The sequence below is a fragment of the Cajanus cajan genome, chromosome 7, assembly GCF_000230855.2.
Source record: "Cajanus cajan strain Asha chromosome 7, NIPB_CcT2T_4, whole genome shotgun sequence".
Lineage (NCBI taxonomy): Eukaryota > Viridiplantae > Streptophyta > Magnoliopsida > Fabales > Fabaceae > Cajanus > Cajanus cajan.
In genome coordinates this window covers 41,712,324-41,734,842 of record NC_138523.1, presented here as the reverse complement: position 1 = coordinate 41,734,842, position 22,519 = coordinate 41,712,324, and the positions used below count along the sequence as shown (strand labels likewise).

At 32.7% G+C, this 22,519-nt stretch overlaps 3 protein-coding genes across 4 annotated transcripts; 1 reads left to right on the top strand and 2 right to left on the bottom strand.

Annotated features, from left to right (window-relative positions):
- Nucleotides 1-2,723: 2,723 nt before the first annotated feature.
- On the top strand, nucleotides 2,724-7,254 carry LOC109809899 (uncharacterized). Of its 2 annotated transcripts, XR_014427839.1 has the most exons (8): nucleotides 2,724-3,253; nucleotides 3,467-3,566; nucleotides 4,048-4,143; nucleotides 4,240-4,292; nucleotides 6,169-6,217; nucleotides 6,411-6,486; nucleotides 6,675-6,722; nucleotides 6,966-7,254. XR_014427839.1 is itself a non-coding variant. In XM_020373316.3 (7 exons), the coding sequence occupies exons 1-7, from the start codon at nucleotides 3,045-3,047 to the stop codon at nucleotides 7,038-7,040; spliced, it is 630 nt and encodes a 209-aa protein (XP_020228905.1). In that variant the 5' UTR covers nucleotides 2,728-3,044; the 3' UTR covers nucleotides 7,041-7,254. The 2 variants fall into 2 exon arrangements, 1 of the variants encoding a protein (XP_020228905.1); XM_020373316.3 differs by lacking the exon at nucleotides 6,411-6,486 and having other exon boundaries at nucleotides 2,728-3,253.
- A 249-nt stretch (nucleotides 7,255-7,503) lies between these two features.
- Nucleotides 7,504-10,194, bottom strand: LOC109809898 (Protein phosphatase 2C family protein). Its single transcript, XM_020373314.3, has 4 exons — nucleotides 9,809-10,194; nucleotides 8,941-9,138; nucleotides 8,628-8,863; nucleotides 7,504-8,293 (listed from the first exon to the last, which is right to left on the bottom strand). The coding sequence occupies exons 1-4, from the start codon at nucleotides 9,986-9,988 to the stop codon at nucleotides 7,720-7,722; spliced, it is 1,188 nt and encodes a 395-aa protein (XP_020228903.2). The 5' UTR covers nucleotides 9,989-10,194; the 3' UTR covers nucleotides 7,504-7,719.
- A 7,701-nt stretch (nucleotides 10,195-17,895) lies between these two features.
- Nucleotides 17,896-20,046, bottom strand: LOC145950029 (uncharacterized). Its single transcript, XM_083060943.1, has 3 exons — nucleotides 19,660-20,046; nucleotides 18,258-19,530; nucleotides 17,896-18,185 (listed from the first exon to the last, which is right to left on the bottom strand). The coding sequence occupies exons 1-3, from the start codon at nucleotides 20,044-20,046 to the stop codon at nucleotides 17,896-17,898; spliced, it is 1,950 nt and encodes a 649-aa protein (XP_082917069.1).
- Between the last annotated feature and the right edge of the window lie 2,473 nt (nucleotides 20,047-22,519).

Here is a 22,519-nt window from a genome sequence, read left to right as displayed (position 1 = left end):
GCAGCAACCACTTCAGCTGACGGAGAACGTTTCCATTTTTTGATGCCCCCTATGGCCTTTAATTTAATTTAGTTTGAAAAATGTAATAGCATTTGCAATTAATAAATGGAGGACCTAGTCATGGAAAAGGCTATTTCTCTTGTAGAAAAAGTTAGTAAGGGCATTTCTTTTAGATGATTTGACATTAAAAAAACGAAAAATGTTACCCACTACTACATGACAAAAACACCTCTCATATACCTTTTTAAAAATTATTTTTTTTATTAAATTAAAAAATATAATATTTGCTTGATTAACAAATTTTAGTCATATGGATAGCTTTCCAAGGTGTCTATCTAAATTCTAAACAATTGGGTGTCCGTTCGTACATTGGAGCCAGAATATAATGGGCATTATCTTTTTTTCGTTTATAATTAATTTATTTTGATATAGAAATTATGCTTTGAACAAATTTTATGTTATCTGAAATTATGGTGAAATGAACTTTTATTTTTTTTATTATAAGTAAATCTTATCTATCAATCTATTAAATCACATTGTTATATTATATGATGATGATCCGATGATGATTTACATAATGTTTTTTTACATGATTTAGATTTGAAAATATGTAATCAAGTAGTATAATTTATTATATTTTAAATATAATATTAAACATTTTAAAATAATAAAGTAGCAAATAATTTTTTAATTGTATAAAATATTTATATTTTTATCTATTTTGTAATATTAAGAATTTGAAAAACATTAACATTTATAACTTTAACTTTATGATTTGTGACGTTAATTTGACCTTCACTAATTAAAGGCACATCCACTAAAAGTGTGTTTAGATGAAGAATTTGATAAATTCAAAGAATTTTAAATTATTGATATTTGAATTAATTTGATTTTATTTTCTATCATTAATAAAATATTTTGTTTGGATAAGTCAATTTAAATTTTTAAAATTTTTAAATTGTTAGGTTGTATATAGTAATTTGATTATACCATGGTAAAATTGATTTTAAAAATATATTTATGTGTTGAGATTTTTAAATTAATTTTTATAAAAATAAATATTAGCTAATTTTTAAATATTTAATAATTTTAAATATATTTTTGAATATTCAATAATTAAAACACATGAAGAGATAAGAAATAAGATAAAATATATAAGTAAAATAAGAAGAAGAAAAAAATGAAAAATTTCAAATTCTTACTTTTTTGGAAAAATTTAAAATTCTACTATTTTAAGGAATTTCATAAATGCTTGAATTTCAAATTACTTATAAATTCTCCATTCAAATAAGATATTTCACTACAAAGAATTTAAAATTCTTCAAACAAATGAATTATTCCATTTAAATTCTCTATCCAAACAAACTATAAGCGTTCCACAAAAATATCTACATAATCATAATCTTTTATGTCCTTTGCAAATTGAATAACTTACATCATTATTAAGTGGCCTCACCTTTACTCAAGTCAAATTCAGGGTGTTTGTATCAAACACATCTAAATTCTTGATCACATGAACTTTTGATATACTTTGATATGTCAATGACAAACATTTCATCTACATTCCATCCAACTTTGTCTAATTACACAAACCTATTAGATATTTAGTTGTGATGATGCACAAAAAATCCCCATAGTGTATTCTTAATCTACTCATTAAATATTGTTGGCCTACAAAATAAACAAAGATCCAAAAATATAAACAAAACAATTTGTTCAAGTAATATATAATATACAAAGTTAAAATTTGTTATTGGAATCTATAGTTGTTTGAAATGTTTTCTCCCCCAAAAAATTGTATATCACTAGGTCAAAATTCATAGTTTTGATTTGATCCTTCCAATAAATTGGGAATTGAGTCTAACTGACCTTGATTTGATTTAGCTCTTGTTGTGAGCACAAATAATTGAAGTCAATAGTAGTAAGATGCTTAGTTGCTTTTATTCTTCATGTTTGCTTTTATTGTTCATGCAAGAGTACTTTCTCCATTCTTCTTGTCTTTCTTGTTTACTAAGAAGTTATTTCTTTTCTCACAAGGTTTTTGAGAACATAGCGACACATTTTAACTTTGAAAATCTGATTGCATTAGTTCTCTTATCTTTTTTATTTTGTTTTTAAAATTTTGATTATTTTTACTTTTAGTTGCCACATCATTAAAATAAAAGTCTAGTCACCTAACACCTTGAGTAATTTAACGATAAATCAAAGACGACTGAATTTCATTAAATTTAAAAGTATAAAGACTTAATTTCAGTGATTAAAATTAGAAAGACTAAATTACCAATTTGACAAATTAAAGGAATAAAAGCCACAAATGCAGAAGAAAGAGAGATAAAATTGACGTGTAAAAAAGAAAAAATTATTAAATAATTCAAAACTATTAAATTCTATGATCTCAATTAATAATCATCTTTAAAAAAAATTAATAATATTAATTACATGTCATATGAAGACTAATTAAAAATATATGATTTAAAATCACCTAATTTATATTTTTTTAAAAAGAAAAAGAAAGGTGAGAGAGGTGCAAAAGTGAAAGAAAGTGCACCATAATTCCAAGGAGAAAGTGCTCGCTCACAAAGGGAATGTAGAAGAAACTTTCAAATTATTTTCTCGATAATCAAAAGTTAATTTCCTTCTACGTGTATAGATCCCCACCAAGTGAATCTTGTCTCTTCTGATAAAGTTATTTTTTCCCTTCATATACAGCACTAGCGAATCTTCATCAAACAACTGTACTGAAAATAAAATTCTGATGATTTTAAAGTTTGGCTCAACACTGAAAAGTTAGAACGGTTGATGGAATATATTCGGCAGTTTGGTTTGGGCCGCAGCGTTGGCGTTGAACACTAGAAAGCCCAAGATTGCAAGTGAAACAAAATGAAGTGGGATCCATCAGCGTCACAAGAACATTAGCACATGAACGTGCGATGCTGATTCTTGTATCAGAAATCCTATTGTCACGGTGAGAGAGAGAGAGAGAAAAAGAGAAAGAGGGGCGAAGAGAATTGCGTGCGTGTGTCTGAATTCTGAAAAATTGGACCATGTCTGCAACTATAGTAGGCTCTATTTCAACAACACCAGCGTTGACCCCTTTGTCTTCCACACGTAGAATCGCATTTGCCTCCACAAGCTTCCCCGCTACTCCTCTCTCCTCCAATCTTCTCCTCTTCAAGCTCCCTCACTCTAAGCGAACCTCAACCTTCCATGGCTTCAAGCGCTTTTCCCCCGTCATGGAGTGGCAGGATTGCACGTATTCGCTTCTCTATTTTTCATACTGTTACCAATTTACTCGGCATTTGAGATTTACTTTGATTCCTTTGCAGCAATTTCACATTCAACCAGTGCTTTAGAAACCCTCTTCCACTATTAGAGGGAAATGTCATGTTATTAGCGTTGTATTATTGTCCAATTCCTATCAGTTTTTACTCACTTTCCAATAAGAAACGAATATTTCCTATTTCAGGGTTAAGATGGAGATTGATGTGCCCGTCTCTGTAGCCTATGCTTGTTATTCTGATCGCGAAGCCATCCCAAAATGGATGCCCTTTATTTCCTCTGTTAAGGTCTGCTTGCTTTAATTTACTTCTCACCCTCTATTCTAAGGATCACTTTTCTCAGTTACTGATATTGGGTCTTGCGAGGAGAGGATGAAGCCCCGTAGTTGTTTAAATTACTTATATCATGCACTCATGTTTTTCTTAGCATCATAAAATATCTCAGGATGTTATGCAAGTATGGAGCCTTATAAATTGGAAGGGCCAGCCATAATCAGAAATTATAGTTTGTTAAGTGTAACACATAAGATATAGTTTTTGCTTGTTTTTCATTGCTTAGTCAAACATTTAGATTGGGTGTGAAATCTTTGATCCCCTGCCTTGTCCCCTAGTGGGAATGAGATGACATTAGGGTTGGCATGTAGGCATTCTTCCTTTGGATCCAGATGTTGCTACGAATACTGAAATCCTGCAATTTTCATTTAAATAATCGTAATTTATTTTTCGCATTTTGATTTTATGCAATGCAAATGTTGTATTTATTTCACAGATATTGCCGGACAAACCTGACCTGTCGCGATGGGCCTTGAAGTATAAGGCATTTGGTCGTGATATTGAATTCTCGTGGCTTGCTCGTAATATGCAGGAAAAGATCCCCAACCTGATGCTATAATTTATTTTCAATAAATTCTCCTTAGTTACAATTGGTATTTTTTATTCATGTTATATCGCCTTCTTGCAGCCCATTCCAAATCAGAAAATCCACTGGCGATCTATGGAAGGTCTTCCAAATAGGTAACTTACAAGGACATTTTCTAAGTGAATATCATGTGGTTGATTGACTCTTGGAAATTTTGGTAGTTCAACATTGTGAAGATATTTAAGATGTATGACAGCCAAGGGAAGTTCAGATACACGTTTCTATGTTGACTGTCCTTTATATCATATTGAACTGTCCAAACATTGTTGTAGTTTGGCCTAGCAGTGGTTAACCATTATACTTAGATCAGCTACCAGAGGTGAACTTGAAATACTTGATAATATGCTGAAGTAATTTAGAAAATTAATAGAATCAACAAAATCTTTTTTGTACCATTAACTTTTGTCAAAAAGAAGATAGAAAGAGGAGAGGAATCAAGAGTGTATTTAGAAAGGAATATGTGAAACATGGATGGTATTATCACCATTCCTCATATATTTTGTTTTGCTTCCCATGCATAATATTAAATAATACTTAGCTTATGCATAATAGACAGAATTTACTTTATGATTTTGATAAGGAATCATAATAGATCGGATAAAAATAATCCATTAATCCATTTAGATTCATTAAAAATTCATATAAAAATCCAATCCATTTAAAGCAAAAAATTCATATGATCTATCCATAAAAATAATGTTTTAAATATTAAATAATTTTTATTTTTAAAATATTTTATTTCTCTTTCTTTTCTTTAAAAGTCATTATATTCTTATATAGTCTTTTAAAATTCACAAGATTTTTTTGTGTGTCAAAATAGTCTTTTAAAATCTCAATCTAATAAACATCACATGTTGTAATCTAATGGATTTTGAAAAAATAATTGATGGATCACTAATCATCCATAAAATTAAATGGATTGATTGGATCTGATACATTATTTTTATTGTAATGGATGGATTTACGTGTGAATGAATCAGATGAATAATGAATAAATGAGTTCATTTGTCACCCCTAATTTTGAGTTTATGCCATTTTTCTTATATATGAATACCAAAAAATCAAGGGAGGATAAATCCTTCCTTACACTAGTGCCCTAAAGTTATAAAGCTGAAGATTTTATATTCTTTTATTAACTTCGGCAATGAAGGTACATAAAAGTAGTTTGTTCCGATATTTGTCCTTAGCAGGCTCTTATAGTCATATTTTGCTGGTTTGGAATGCCAATATCCAGCATTTATGCCTAAGAAATAAACATGTTAGAATTTCAAATCTTAGAGCCTGACTTGAAACTTGTGGGATTATATACTAAATATACTGCATAGTGTCATGTAATTTAAGGGAATAAAAAGACCCTTCAACTATAGCAGTGAAATTTTCTATTTTAGTAATTAAGTTAATATTTTCCTTTATCTGTGTTGCTCATGTTATGTTTCTGCATTAAGATATTAGATGAATCTATGCTTGTGCACTGGCAGTGAACTCTAGCAATGTGAAATGCAATGCTTCTATCATGATGAAAGAATTCCTAGTTATAAGCATTCCTAATTTTGGTTTAGTCTGATTTTATTCAATTTCAAGAAAGCTTTCATCTAAACAGCCTATGCCAGAGCCTAGCTCCTTAGAGAAAATTTCTCTGCCCCACGTAATGCATGACAATTCCAAGACTCATGACATCCCGTCTCCCATGCACCCCAGGCCCCCTCAAAATGCTAACCATCTGCACCTAAGATAACTAAATCTAGGACCATCCTTATTCTTTCCAGAACAAATTTTCCATATTGTGGGCCCTTTTTGTTACAGATCCATTATTACATCTTTTTCCGCATTCACACTTGAACCACAGGTTTCATCATGTGTCATTAAAACAAAAACCAAATTAAATGTTATAGCTGCTAAAAAGACTGTTGCATGGATACATTATTCAGTATTTTTAAGACTTTTTTAATTGCTCGATTTCTCATGTGGCAGAGGTGCTGTGCGATTCTATCCAAAAGGTCCTTCATCGTGTGTAGTAGAAGTAAGGTCCTTTATACAATTTTTGGCATGTTTTACCTCTGTCGAATTTATAAGCATTCGATCCTTATTATTCAACTTTTATCTACCAATTTTTCCTATATTGGTATTTGCGGAGTTTCATACTTCTATCCCATGCATCAAATTCTTGAAAATTTTTGGGCACAACTATATCGATTGTAATTCTCACAATGCAGTATTTGTCAAACTAGCTGCATGTTCATAATCGCCTATTCCTATCAGTCCAGTGCAAAACTAGGTGGTGCACCACATGTATGCATCTTATGTAATAATTTTTCCTTTTGGTCCCATTAACAATTTTTTTCCACGCTGTAACTTCTAACAAGAAATTATGCAAATTTGGAAGTTATAATATATAGTTTTTTCCCCTGTTTTTCTACCTCGGGCCCTTAGTCGAGCACTAACTATTACATTTTTTAAAAAAAAATTGTCTGTTTCAGCTGACAGTCTCATATGAGGTTCCCCAAATTTTAGCTCCAGTGGCATCGGTGAGTAATCTGACCCAAATATAAAAATAAAAAGTAAAGTTACTAATTACTTAAGTTTACAAAAACCGCCAAAGAATCTCCAATTTTCATTTAAATGTGGAAAACTTTTTCCTAGTTTATTCGTTTGTCTTGGCTTTTCACCCAGTTATAAGTGGTTCTGTTTGTGAATATTCTCACCAGTCACCACTGATACCTCTTTGACCCTTTTCTGATGTTTTTCTCCCTCCATGATATAATTTGCAGGCACTGCAACCTTTCCTTGAAGGTTTACTACGACGTGGTTTGGAAAGATTTGCTACATTCGCCAAAAGCTACTAAATCTGAAATTTTATTATGACCGTCCTGATTTTTATAGCAGGACTACAATTCTAAAAGTGAACATACCTGATTTTGGTCTACACATTGATTGAAATGTTATTATCATGCCAATTTTTGTTGCATGAATGGTTACCCCATCTTTAAGTGTTAATTATGTATAAATAACGCTGATGGAAATCATGGTCTGAAAGCAAAATAATTCTTAAACCCGCAAGGCCAACTTTGTAACGCTGCTTTGCACACTTCAGAAATGTTTGGATTTAGATCCTAGCAGGTAAAATTTGTTAAACCATCTAGGGACTGAGAATGCCCAGTGAGGCTTATTCCTGTGTGGAGTCTATTTATAAATGTCTATCGGAAAATGAGTATGAGGTTCACCCCCCTGCCTTTCCTATCATATAATCGCTAACAGATAATGAAATATAGGCTAAGATATTCCAAAGTGTTTTGACACACAAGAATCTGACATGAATGTGGCAGTCATAACAAAAATTGATTATTGTACAAAATAATGTAACGACAGTAGATATTTACACCACCATCCTCTAGCCCGGGCTATATACATCAACCGACCACGTAAAAAAATGAAGGCTGCTGTTTCCAATGTCTAAACTGAAGCAGCCTAAAACAGCATTTATAATCTCAACAACACTTTATTTGATGAATCGTATATATACATTCAGTTGCTAGCACTGCCTTCCAACAAGCTCCTCAGGCTACATAGAGCCTCTGCAGAGAGGCTACAGCATCTCAATTTCCGTTGGCAAGGTGGAGATGGCTCTGGCTCCATGTCAAGGGAAGAGAAACATACAATGATCACTGTGAGATTGTCAAATGTGTTCAAGCGTAATGCCTCCATAACCAGGTCCCTGGCGCATTTCTCAGGGTCATTGTGCCACTTCAGGCCTCTGCGAACAAGGCTAACAGCATGCTGACTTGACATCACATCCCAGATGCCATCGCATCCTATGATGAGGAATTCATCATCCTCTGTTAGAACCACTTGCCGGAACTCAGGCTCTGCAATCAAAGGTGAGGGAGCACCCTTTGGTAACTTCATGTCCCAGTCCCCCAATGCTCGAGTAACTGATAAAACCCCATTGAGATAACCATCATCTATGTAGCCACCCAATTCTTCAACTCGCCTCCGCTCTGCTGGATAAATAGGCCTGTGATCTTGAGACATGTCAATGGCCTCTCCTTTGCGACAAAGAACCGCTCGGCAATCACCAGCATTGGCAACCATTAGAAGCCTGGAAGAAGCATATTAGAAATCAGCAAAAAGCAAATATAATAGAAGGCAATTCATCTCCATTCAATCTAAACCGTATTAATACATTAAAAATTGAAACAAGGGCAGAATCTGTCCCAATATTTCCTGGTTCAAGCAATATGAATTCAAATGTAGGAAAACAAATCTTAAACAAATGATAAAGAACACCCGGATCATGCACAAGACACTGGATTTGATTAAAAGAAACTGCACATATTATATCAAGTAAAATAGCTATATATAAGCAAGTAAGCTGCTAAAAGTGTGGAAATAAAAGCGAATTGAGAATGTTAAGTATGAAAGTTAGGATATACCTTCCAAATATTAAAGCAGTAAGGGCCGTGGTGCCTGATGAACTATTCACACTACAATCATCGGCCAAAGCTGAGTCAGCCAAAAGAAAAGTCTTTCTGAGAGAATCCTCTAGCTCTTCCAAAAATACATTATTGACTTCAGATGTCTGTGGGAAACTGACATCTTCAAAGAAGAATTTCATCACGTTTTTTCTTATATAAGCTGCAGCTTCAGGTCCTCCATGACCATCGAACACCTGGAAGATTTGCCAAACCTCAGTCAAACTCGGAATGAGATTTAACAAAATCAAGAGACAGGTGAAAAGTTGATTACCCCATAAAAGGCACTTGGTTTGGGAAAGTTGTATAGTGATCCTAGATGAGAGGACAAATCATCAATCCTTATATGTTCATCTTCCATGTATCTCCTTGGCCCAATGTCTGCAAAACTACCAGAACGGATGCAAGGAATAAACTGCAGGACCGCAGATTCAAGAGTATCATCTGAGGTCCTGTCTGCAGACCTAACGTCCTACACAGCAATTAAATGCAAATCAGCAAAATGAGAATCTATATATCCAAGAACTAGATGTACTATTTTGCTTAACTTGTTCATCACAAAGAAACAATGATGCTCCAAACCACAAAATGACCATAAAGCTGACATAAAATTAAAATCACAATTTGGAAAACTGTTGCAAAATTATGAACATCTTCATGAAAGATTTAATCTACAACACATGTTGCCTTCTACGTACCAACTACCATAAAATCCATCCCAAACATATATTTATCTATCTAAACCAATAAATTCAATTTCAAATTAGCAAAGAGAAATTCCATTGTTGCTGCTAACAAACAAATCGTCATAAGTAAGCCATTAACCTAAACAAAAGTTCCTTCCTAAATAGAAAAAGTAACACAAGGAAGTAAGTAACCTAAACGAAATCAACAGAATTATGATATCTTGACCTAAGCTCAACATACACGCTGACTCCTGATCCAAAAGTTTTAATTATTTTTTTTCCTTTTTTGTTGGGACCTTGATCCGAGAAAGATAAATCAAGGAATTCATGTGATTGAACAAGCGGAAAGAAAGAATTAAAGAACCCCATCACGTCCTATGAGCATCTACGTCATCCAACAACAAAATCAGACAAAGTCACAAGAAAACACGAAAAAGGGGGCCTTCAGAAACTTACTTGTTGTGAAGTGAGTAACTCGGCAGAGACCGACTCAGAAGCACGAACTCGGTCAAAACTCGAAGGCGAATTAGCATCTGCATCTCCGTTCTCGTGAACATCGCTTCCCTTATTCGGAAAATGCTTCAAATCCAGCACAGCCATGTTCTGTTGACACACAACCTCTGCTTCAGCCACCATGTTCTTGTATGCTGCTTCTTCCTTCTCTAATCTTCTCTCACGAAAACTGATCCAAATCCAAAGTGGTACAGAGCTGAATTCTGTGGCGATGTGTTGCAAAGAGATTTGATTGTGAACTGCTTCGGTTTTCTTCTCTTCTGTTGAGATTTATGGGGAATTTTCTCGCGGTTTCTGTTGTGATTGGTGATCAAAAACTTCTTCCACGACGGTGTGGAAACGCAATATAAGAGGCTCCGGTGGGGGACCGGCGGCTGCCGGTAAACTTGTTGGGTAACCGACACGTGGAGTTTTGAGGACCACGGGATTGGGGGAGTGCGTTTGGGTCGCACGCGTTGAGGCGTGGCTTGACGGACACGTGACGGTGTTTGCCGGTTGACGTGTGACCTTTGAAGTGGTGGAGAGTTGTGTGGAGGAAAGGACGGGAATGCCCTTAGTGGGTATAAGCTGTGAGGTTTGACTTGAGGGTTGGTTGGAGTTGGGAGAGGGGTAATATGGTAGTTGTGGTAGCGCCGACCGAGTAATATAACTGTCTTCTTGTGTTCATACGTGCTGACGCGTTTGTCATGCCCCACCAACATTGGTGATGCATGACATCATGCCTTCGCCCACGCCCTTTTCTATCTCTCTGTTACCAACACGAGTCACATATAACAAAATTCAATTATGTAAGCTTATTAAATCTTCACCTTTTTAAAAGTTAAAAAATAATAAAATAAGGAAATTATCTAAATCTTATAGTCATCTTGGATTGGTACAGATGTTGCATAATTCGATCCAAGTTTATATTTTTTATGATACGAATTTTATTTTCATGCTGTTATAAAAATCTATTTTGGTAACCATATCTATTTAAGTGAAATTTTTTCGATGATCCTCAATTTGATAATAGGATCTTCAGTTTGCCATTAGTGTGTGTTCTTCTGTATCTATCATTTTATGGTAAAAAAAAATCTAAACCTTATATAATATATATATATATATATATATATATAAAAGATTTATTTATTTCGTTCAATAATTCATGTTTTATATCAAATTTTAATAATTCAACCGTTGAATTTAAAATTCTTAATGTATATATCAAGTCCGCAAATTTTTAGAAAATTTGAAAATTATTTGATACTTTATTTCATTGATTCAAATTGACAGATAATTATAAAATTATTTTATACATTGATTTCAATTAATGAAATGAAATATCAAATGATTTTCAAATTTTCTAAAAATTTACAGATTTGATTTATGCATTAGAATTTTAAATTCAACGGATGGATTGTTAAAATTTAATGTAGAACATGAGTTATTGAATAAAGTGAGTTTAGATAGGTTTACTCTTAAAGTAAATAGATCTCTCCTCATATATATATATAGGGAGCATATCAGATGAGAGGAAATTTATTATGAGAGATGAGAGGTTAAAATATAACCCTTAGATTAATTTTCTCTCACTTGATTAAACCTCAAATTGATTAATCTAAGGGTTATATTTTACCTTCTCATATCTCATAATAATTTCATTCTCACTTGATATGCTCCTTGTATATATATATATATATATATATAAAGATATGTGTATAAACGTTTTTTATCTCTATTTTTTATTTAACTATCACACTATTTAATTCAAATAAAAAAGTTAAATTATATTTTTATCTTTATTTTTTGTTAATTCATAATTTTTATTCTTTTATTTTAAAATAAAATACTTAATCTCTCTAATTTTAAAAATGTAAAATTTTAATTATTTTTTCAAAGTGACATTTATTAACAAAATCTTAAAGTTTAATCATACTTAATTCATGTAACATCTAGCAATATAACATTTAAAGATAAAATAAAACTAAAAAATATGTATATAAAATTTATTAATAAAATAAATATTAATCACTTGTTAAAATAAATACTTATATATTTATTAATTTTTATTCTTACATTGTATGTTATTAAATATTATGTGACTTAAATAATAACAAATTATTAAATAAAATAAAAAATTTAATGATTAACAAATTGAATTAATAATAAAATTAAATTTTCATATTTTTAAAAAATATATAAAAACTAAAATTGCAAGATAAAAATAAAAAGACTGAAAATGTAATTTATTTTTTAAAAAATACACTTAAAGTATATATTAACTGATAATAAAAAAAAATCTCGTCAAATTGTTAAAATTACTATCTCGATCTCTCATTCTCTCCTATTTGAAGTCATGAGAGTTGATTTCCGTTTTCCCCTAGAGTATATATATATATATATATATATATATTTTTATCTTCATTTTTTTTTCTTTCTTAGAGCAGAAAAAAAAAACAATTCTTTCATTATTTTGAAAAACAAAAAATTAAGCGCGACAAAAAAAAATATATTGAAATTTGAAGCTCAAATAATGGTATTGGTAAATTGATTTGCCCAGATACATCCAGGGACTGATCCACATTATACAGAGTGCCCCCACTACTATTTGACACATATAATTTTTTATTTTAAAAAATAATATATTTTAAAAAATAAAAATTATATTCTAATAAAATAAATATATATTTAAATTATCATATGTAGAAAATATAAATTTAGAAAAAATATTTATTTATTTGATGTCTATCAACCTTTTAAAAAAGTTTAATTCTCTTATGTGATAAAGAATACTTCAATTTTTAAAAAAAATTTAATTATAATATATATATATATATATTAATACTCACATATATAATGTAATATATTAAAAAAATTAATTTTTAATAAAATAAAATTTACAGTATGCATGTTTACTTTTTGTATTTTTTATTTATTGTATACGTTGATTAAAAAATTAAAATAATAAAATTGTATACGTTAATTAAAAAAATCAAAATAAAAAAAATTAGAACATTTATTTTTCATTTAGAATTGTTATTATAAAATATATTTTAAAATAAATTATCATCTAAAAATATATTAGATATTAAAAATATATTTATATCATAAATAAATTAAACTTGGTTTTTATAAAATTTAACATATTTATTTTTATATTTTTAATAGTATTAAATTATTATAAAGTAAACCTTAGTTCTATTCAAACATTTAAAAAATGTCTATGATAGATAATTAAGTCATACTTAGAATATATATTTTTAAATAAACTTAGATTTAAACCTACTAAATTGTAATAAAATCTAATCTGACATAATTTATTTTCATCTTTAATTATAATCGTAGATATAAAAACTTGTAAAAAATAATTATGATATATATTTATATCTTTAAAAATTATATATAAAATTTTTAATACTACAAATATATAAATAAATATTGTCTCCACTATATAAAATTTCTGGATCCCTCACTGAATGAGATTTCTTATTTATTCTATAATATATTTCAATACTTCTTTATGATCTTATTATATATATATTCCTCAACTCTTTGTTGAATAACTTTTGATCGAATTTAATTTTTATGCATGATTAGTTATAAAAAATTACACCGTCGACTTCCAATAAACATTCATCGTATTGTCATATTATTTTATCTATTAATATACAGTCACAAGTAAGTAACTTCATATTAAATACTTTGTAAAGAAAATTATACTACATAATACATATAAATTAAACTCATAAATTTTTTTTATAACAAAACGTTTGTACTAATACAACTTTTCCTTGTGTCTTTATAAAGAAGTAGTGTAGAAATAAAGCATTGTTAATTAAAACAGCTATTTCATAGCATTACTTTAGTGTAGTAATAACAAAAAACAGCAATTTCCCTTTTCCACCGTTTTCGATTTTTCGTCCCACCATGAGATAGTCATTTTCGTCCCGAAAATCTAGTAGCATATCTGGGTAATTAGCGTTCGGCATAATCATACATCTCGTAAAGTCTTGAACTTGCTATACCAAAAGGAGATTAAAAAAAGAAGTGTGTGTAATTATATATCTTAGGTAACAGCATGCCATTGGCACATCAATATTAGGGTTAGGAAGCTCAATAATTATATCCTTTCCTCAATTAGGAAGACAAAGACAAACAATGGTTTCTTTTAAGCCTTGAACTAGTTACCTGTCTGCCACCATTTCTTATAGAAAGATGTGGTATGGTAACTAACTAGCAAGCAATCAAAGCAAATGAATTAATAATTCATGATGCAACCTCGCCCAGTTTGCCATCTATGCTCCACCCAATTTCATTAGAGAGAAAAAAAAATAGTGTTGCGTAAAGTAGGTTTGGTGATCCAATTTGATACACCCACAAACTTATTTTTATAGAGACTCGTTTATGCTTTTTTGTAAAGGAATAGAATGAAATTAAGAGTTTGTTATACACTCAACAAAATTTGTTATGTAGATCTAGTTTGTATATATATATATATCCCTTTTGTACCTTATATTTTTACACTTACATTTTTTAATATTATCATAATATTATTCACGAATATTGTGGAATTTTTTACTTAAATAAATTTTTTTTTTAAAAAAAAAAACCTAATTAGGCACTATACAAGTTTATTTACAGAAGTAGAACCATTCACTGTTTAAGCTCAGAATTCGGTTCCCGGGGAACCGAATTCTGAGCTTCAAAGTGTATTTTTTTTTTTCTTTTTGCAACTCAGAATTCGGTTCCCCAGGAACCGAATTCTGAGTTGATTTTATATATTTTTTTTTTTCGTGTTTGCAGGGAAACGTGGGCAAGTGTTGGAAGCGGAACGGCCCGTTCCGAAATCAGAACGGGTCGTTCTGCTTAAAGGTACAGAGTGATAATTGTGAAAGTGAAACGGGTCAAGAACGGGCCGTTCCAGACTTAAGAATTAACGTTGAAAAAGATGTTGGAAGCGGCCCGTTTTAAACAAAACTTTTGGTCATTTTTTGTTAACTTGGAACGGGCCGTTCTTGTTTTAGAACAACCCGTTCCGAAATAGAAATTTACACATGTTTTCACTCCTGGAACGACCTTGGAACGGCCCGTTCCAGGATATTTTTTAACAAAGGTTTTGTGATTCAGAACGGGTCGTTCTGGTTTTGGAACGGCCCGTTCTGGGTGAATAGTAAAAACGCAAGTTTTTCTATAAATAGACCCCCTCCCCTTCATTTTTTTATGCGATTTCAGCTGAGTTTGTTTCTTTTACTCGTTTCCTATATTGCTTCTTATTCACCTTGATAGTAAGAAATTATTTTTTTGGTTCAATTTTCATTAACCAAATATCAAAAATGTTGTTGTGGAAGCAAAATGAGCATAGGTCTACTTTCATTGGTAGAACGGTAAGTTTAGCACTTTCGATATTTACTTTAAATTTTAATGAACTTGTAACAAATTAGTACTAATTTTGGTAATTATTGCAGGAGACTGAGAATATTATTTGTTCTTACTGTCATTCAATACCAGAACCGCACCCTCTAATTGTTCCTATACTCGAGGAAGTGGGTTTTTCTAGGGTTGCAAAGCTGAGACATCTGAAAGTGGATCACGCATTAATCACAGCTTTAGTTGAAAGATGGAGACCTGAGACTCATATATTCCATTTTCCAACTGGAGAGTGCACCATAACACTGGAGGATGTTGCACTTCAACTTGGCTTAAGAGTTGATGGTTTACCAGTCATTGGCCTAACATTATATGACTGGGAGGAAATGTGCTCCACCTATCTCGGAATCATGCCAGTTAAAGGTGAGTCACTTATTGGCTCTATGATTAAGTTAAAGTGGTTAAGAGATAATATGTTAGAATTACCAAAGGAGCCATCTCAAGAACAACTTGATGCACATTGTAGATCATATATATTAGGTTTAATAGGAGGTGTTTTGATGCCTGACAAAACAGGCAATAAGGTGCATCTTATGTATTTATCTTTATTAATAAATCTTAGAAGAACAAGACGATATAGTTGGGGGTCGGCTTGTTTAGCTATGTTATATAGGGAAATGTGTAGAGCTACAAATGTTAGTAGCAAAACAATGGGTGGTTGTGCATCTCTGTTACAGTCTTGGGCATGGCATCGCATGCCATATATTGCGCCTATTTCCAGGTTACCAGCAACATTCCCTCTAGTCTGTAAATGGAGCGGGGGCAGAGTTTTAAACTTTGAAAATGTACCTCATAATGATGTTGTTGGATATAGATCAAGGTTTGATCACATTCAGAATTATCAGGTAACTCTTTAAAATCAAAGTTTTATTATTTTTTTTATTTTCTTTTGTTTAGCATAATATGTTAACTAAAGAAGTTTAATTTTTTTGTAGTTTTTATGGGCGCCATATGGAGTATTACAAGCAGCAATACCGATGCAAGCATATAGAGATGCTCTGCTATGGACATCATGCACCTCCATTATTTGTTTTGCAATTGTTGAATGGCACCAATCTGATAGAGTGAAATTGCAATTTCGTCTCTTCTAGGATGTCCCATCTCCACCGAATAATTTGGATAACCTGCACAACATTGACATGAGGGGAATACAAGATGAAAATTGGGTTACAAGACATGCTCAGTGGATCGATGTATGGAACAATAGACGTGAGCACACATTGATAGGTCATCCAATGCAAGGCCCACTATTTCACACACGAGAATACATGGAATGGTACATGGCCAATTCCATCTATTTTTTATCAGTGCCACGACTACTACAAGATCCAAGGACCCATCAACAACGAAGGACTTCCACAACATTTGAGACTGGTCGAACTTCCATGCGATCACATGAAGAGCCTGGTCAGCATGTATCAAATCCTCAGTACGTCACTCCTGAACAAGACATAATTGACAGACGACATTCATTTGCAACAACTTCAGAGGATTTTTTTACAAATTTATTTGGAGTAGATTTTAGAACTCCATCTTCAGCACAATCATACATGCAATCTCTTTACCGTCCACAATTCGGTAATGAACCTGGAAGTTCTTCAGCACCATTTCAACATCCGGTGGTTGATGATGAAGCAAATCCTCCTGAGCAACAACCTCCACGGCGTAATCCAGGTCGTAATAGACGTCACCCTCGTTGTGGAACTGGACACCATTACGGAGATTGAAAAATGTATATAAATCACTCTATGTTAATGTTATTGTTTTTTTATTCTAATGTACAATGTGTCTTTATCAATGTAATATGAATTTTAATGTTATGCATTTTTACATTTACTGCACTAAGAAGGTTATAATCTATTATAATTATAAGTATTGTAGCGAACACAATATACGATTTAAACACAATATACGATTTCAACACAATATATGATTTCAACACAATATACGATTTCAACACAATATACGATTTCAACACAAACACAACGTACTATCCGATACTAACACAAATTAATTAACTTTAATATTACATAACTAAATAAATTTAATACAACTGATTACAACAATAATGATCATTGGTGGCGGGAACTACATCCATGACTAATATTCGGACATGTCTTCCTAGTATGACCAGGAGTGTGACAATAAGAACAATTTTTTACATGAGTATGTTGTTCTCTAGTATCCATCTCTGTTCTAATCCTGGTGGACTTTGGTCGACCCTTCGAAGTTCTCTTCAGTTCTGGATTTGGCCACAAAGTTGGACCAGTGTAAGTAGGCCAATAATCTTCATGTCGAAGCTCTCCAAACTGTCCTTCGTATACCTTTGCAACTTGTTGTAAGGTATATATGGGAGATATGTACCTTTCATAGTCATGATGTGCATGTAAGCATGCAGCAAGTACATGTGAGCAAGGGATATGAACTTTTTGGAACTTGCCACAATCACACCACAATTCATCAAGCCTTACCGCAAATCTCCCAGCTGGTCGAACTTCTCTCGAATGTTGCGTTTCTTCCACTAGAAATCTACTGCTTGATCTGTTAAAGCTGATAACTCTATGAGTATTTGCCTTAGATTGTGCATCTTGAATAGTTTTATTTGCAATTTCCGAGTAGACATGTCATGCATTAATCATGGCACCCACTTCCGTACCTCTTTGAACGAAAAACTTGTTGCAACGAGTGTATGTGGCCATTACCATGGAACAAATTGGCAAATTTCGTGTTTTCTTCAATACGGAATTAATTGACTCAGCTAGGTTTGTTGTCATGTGTCCCCAACGTCGTCCATTGTCCCATGCTAGTGTCCATTTTTCCCTAGGAATGTTGTCTAACCATTGAGTTGCTTCAACATTAGTATCTCTTACTATGTTGTAATAGTAAAAGAATCTAGGTTCAGTCATCCCGTAGGCTGCAAAAAAAAAATTATTAAATAATTAAAAGTAATAATCAAATGCTTTAAAAAAAGTAATGATAAACTTACCCATATTGACGACATCTTTCTTTAGTGCTGCATTTTTGAATCGTCGCATGAAATTTTGTGCAATATGTCGAATACAATAAACATGGACAGAATTGTTTTCCGTCCAGCCACTTTCATTTCTTGAGTATGCAATTCGAATAGCTTCATGACGATCAGAAATAAGGCACAACCCATGTTGCGGTGTTACATACCGCCTCAAGTTCTTCAAAAAAAAAAACCATGCATCGCTAGTTTCACCTTCAACAACAGCAAATGCAATAGGAATTATGTTGTTGCGACCATTTTGCGCAACTGCGACCAACAACGTACCTTTGTATCTCCCGTATAAAAAGGTACCATCGACTTGTACAATTGGTTTGCAGAAGGCAAAACCATCAATGCATGGTTTAAAGGTCCAAAATAACCTTTTGAAGATAACACTCCCCTCCTCCAATAATTCACCTTGGTAAGCTGGTTGCGTATTTAATTTCCAAATAAAACCTGGAACATACATTTGCATTGCTTGCAACATACCTGGTAATTTGTTGTACGACTCCTCCCAGTTTCCAAAGATATTCTCAATGGCATGTTGCTTGGCCAACCATCCCTTTCTGTAACTAATTGTATAACCCATGGTGGACTTGATGTGGGTTATGATAGTTGAAATGGATGCCGATGGATCAACCTCAATAATTTCACCAATGCTTTGAGCAATCATTTGTGATCCCAATTTATTATGATCTTGGGAGATAAGTGGGGAAACACATGTGTGGGGGCCCTTAAGGATCATGATTTCCCAATGTTGTTCCCTGGTGCGCAATATACCACGACATCTCCAGGCACAGTCACGGTGAACGCATTCTGTAACAAGCCTACTACTGCTTGAGTTTTTAACCTTGTAAGTGCAATGGTTGACAATGTGAAATCTATTTATGGCATCCTGCATTTGTTCTTTTATTTGGAAGCGTTGGCCAACAAATAGTGTTCCAGGTGGATACACAACCATATCACGCTCCAACAAATGGCTATACTCAGCGTCTTGTTGGATTTCATTGGGAAACTCTAAAAAGTGTGGAGGTGGGTTGTATATGGCTACTGGTTGTGGTTGTAGTGGTGGATTATTTGGAATTGGGAAGGTTTCTTCATCATCATGTTCATGTGCAGAGAGAATTTCGTCTTCGTCCTCGCTAAAAGGATCAAAGACATTTTCTGTTGGGAGACCAACAACAACATCATCTTCAATGTTGGTTTCAACATTGGGTTGAGAAGCAGAAGGTCTAGCTTGCTCAAATGGCTAAGAAGGTATTTGATTAAGGTCCATGATTGGACCACTTAAAAGTTGTGTGTATGACTCAATGTTGTAGTTGGAGGGGATATCATAAGAAGGGCCAGATGGGTTAGTGTACTGGTAACTTTGATAAACTTCGTAAGGTGAACGTGAAGGTGAAACTTGTGGTGCATGTGATTCAACTGTAGTAAATGTAGCATATAATTCAATACCTGATTGAAGTTGATTAGAATCGTGAACATTGAAAAGTGCCTCAACGTCTTCATCATCCGTCAACTCAACACAGGTATAGTTACTAACCCCTGGGCCAAGTCTAATAGGGTACCGAAAATGTATGCTAGCCACCCTCTCAGAATCTTGTCGATGTAGCTTTCTGTGGATGACTCTTTGAAGCCTTTCTAGAGTAATTCCTCTGTTGATACGAACTAATTTTGCAGATGGAGAGGAGAAGGTGATTCCTTCATTCGGACATTGGTTAATGGAACCATCAGAATGAACAATAACGTAGATTGAAGAAACCATTTTATGAAAGATTTAAAGGAAATGAACGTGATTCTAAGAAACTGATTCAAAAGGGGTAAACGGAAGGAATAAAGCAGAGAAGCTAATATGAAATCGTGTGAAAAAAAATGAAGAGGAGGGGGTCTATTTATAGAAAAACTTGCGTTTTTACTGTTCACCCAGAACGGGCCGTTCCAAAACCGGAACGGCCCGTTCTGAATCACAAAACCTTTGTTAAAAAATATCTTGGAACGGGCCGTTCCAAGGCCGTTCCAGGAGTGAAAACGTGTGTAAATTTCTATTTTGGAACGGGCTGTTCTAAAACAAGAATGGCCCGTTCCACGTTAACAAAAAATGACCAAAAGTTTTGTTTAAAACGGGCCACTTCCAACATCTTTTTCAACGTTAATTCTTAACTCTGGAACGGCCCGTTCTTGACCCGTTTCACTTTCACAATTATCACTCTGTACCTTTAATCGGAACGGGCCGTTCCGCTTCCAACACTTGCCCACGTTTCCCTGCAAACACGAAAAAAAATATATATATATAAAATCAACTCAGAATTCAGTTCCCGGGGAACCGAATTCTGAGTTGCAAAAAGAAAAAAAAATACGCTTTGAAGCTCAGAATTCGGTTTCCCGGGAACCGAATTCTGAGCTTAAACAGTGAATGGTTCTACTTCTGTAAATAAACTTGTACAGTGCCTAATTAAGTAATTTTTTTAAAAAAAATATTATTTAAGTAAAAAATTCGAATATTGTGACGCTCGTATTTTTCTATTCCTTTTCTCTCTCAAACTCTCATACCTTACATGGTATCACAACATCCTTGATTTATCTATGGCAAAAAAATTTGCATCTATTCCAAGCTTTATCACTCACCTCTTATAATCCAGTTGCTATAAAATTGGATGAAAACAATTTTCCACCATGGAAACAAGCACATTTCACCATTAGAGGTCACAAGTTGCTACATCACATTTCAAAATATGGAAGGAAACCTTCAAAAAAGTGATGAGTATACAAATTGGGAGCAACAAGATAAATTTCTTGCATCTTGGCTCTTATCGTCCATGTTAGAGAACCTAACAACCACAATGGTTGGTTGTGAATTTTCTCATCAGATATGGAAAAAGCTTGAAGTCTTCATTGCTTCTTAAGCTTGAGCCAAAGTAAATCAATTAAAAGTTACAACCAAGAAATGTAAAGAAAATTGGTACTATCAACAAATATATGTTACCCATCATGAAAATTGTTGATTCATTGGTTGCTGTTGGATATCTGGTTGATATTAGGATCAAATCCAAGCCATTTTCAATGGGCTTCCTCAAGAATATGATTCATTCATTATTTTAGTGATGTCAAGAATTGAACCCTATAACATAGAAGAGATGGAGGCTCTGCTTATAGCTCAAGAAGAACGTCTTGAAAAGCAGAAACAAGAAACAAATCATTTTTTCTACAAAATCTTTGCAAGCAAGCACACCTAACATAGTTTCAACAAAATAATAAAGGAAGAGGTAGGAATTTTAACATAGGAGGTTATTTTTAGTTTCAACAAAATAACAGAGGAAGAGAGAAATTTTCAATAAAAGAAGAGGTAGATCAAACAAGCTTCAATGCCAAATTTGTAGAAGGTTTGGGGACATTGCAATAAAATGCTATCAGAGGTTCAATCCTCAATACTAAGAGGATTTGAATCCTTTTATTGCTAATGATAGATTCAACATTGGAATAATCATGACAAGTGAGTTAATTAATCGCGAAGACATAAGCACAACTACGTTAGTGATACTAGAAATAATGTATGTTCCTACTTAGTATCCATATTTGGGAGCCACCAATCATGTTACCCCTGATTCCTCTAATCTAATGGGTAAGGTTCCTTTTGATAGTGATACAAAAATGCAAGTGGAAAATGGTGCAACAACAAGTATAAACCATATTGACAACTCCTTTATTTTGCCTACCTCTCTTAAGCCGTTATTTCTTCATAATTTATTGCATGTTCCTAATGTTTCCAAAAATATTCTCGGTGTGTCACAATTTGCTAAAGATAATAAGGTATTCTTTGAATTCATGCTAATAAATGTTATATTACATCTTAGTCATCCAGTCAAATTCTCATGGAAGGCAAGCTTAGAAATGGCCTATATGTTTTCGATGACATTCATCTTTCAACATCTCAATTTATTTTTTTCTTCTAGCTTGACTTTTAGTTGTAGTCCTTAGAATGAAAGATGTAATGAAGTGTCTTATAAAAGCACACATTCTAGCAATTTTGTTGTTAATACTTGGCATGCAAGACTTGGTCATGCATCATCAAAAGTTGTTACTTTTGTATTGAAAAAAATGAAATATTTCTCTTATTATGAATAAAATATAATTTGTTTGTGAAACTTGTTGTTTTGGAAAGTCTCACAAATTACCATTTGATAATTTTTATATAATTTATGATAAGTCCCTACAACTCATTTACTCGGATATTTGGGATC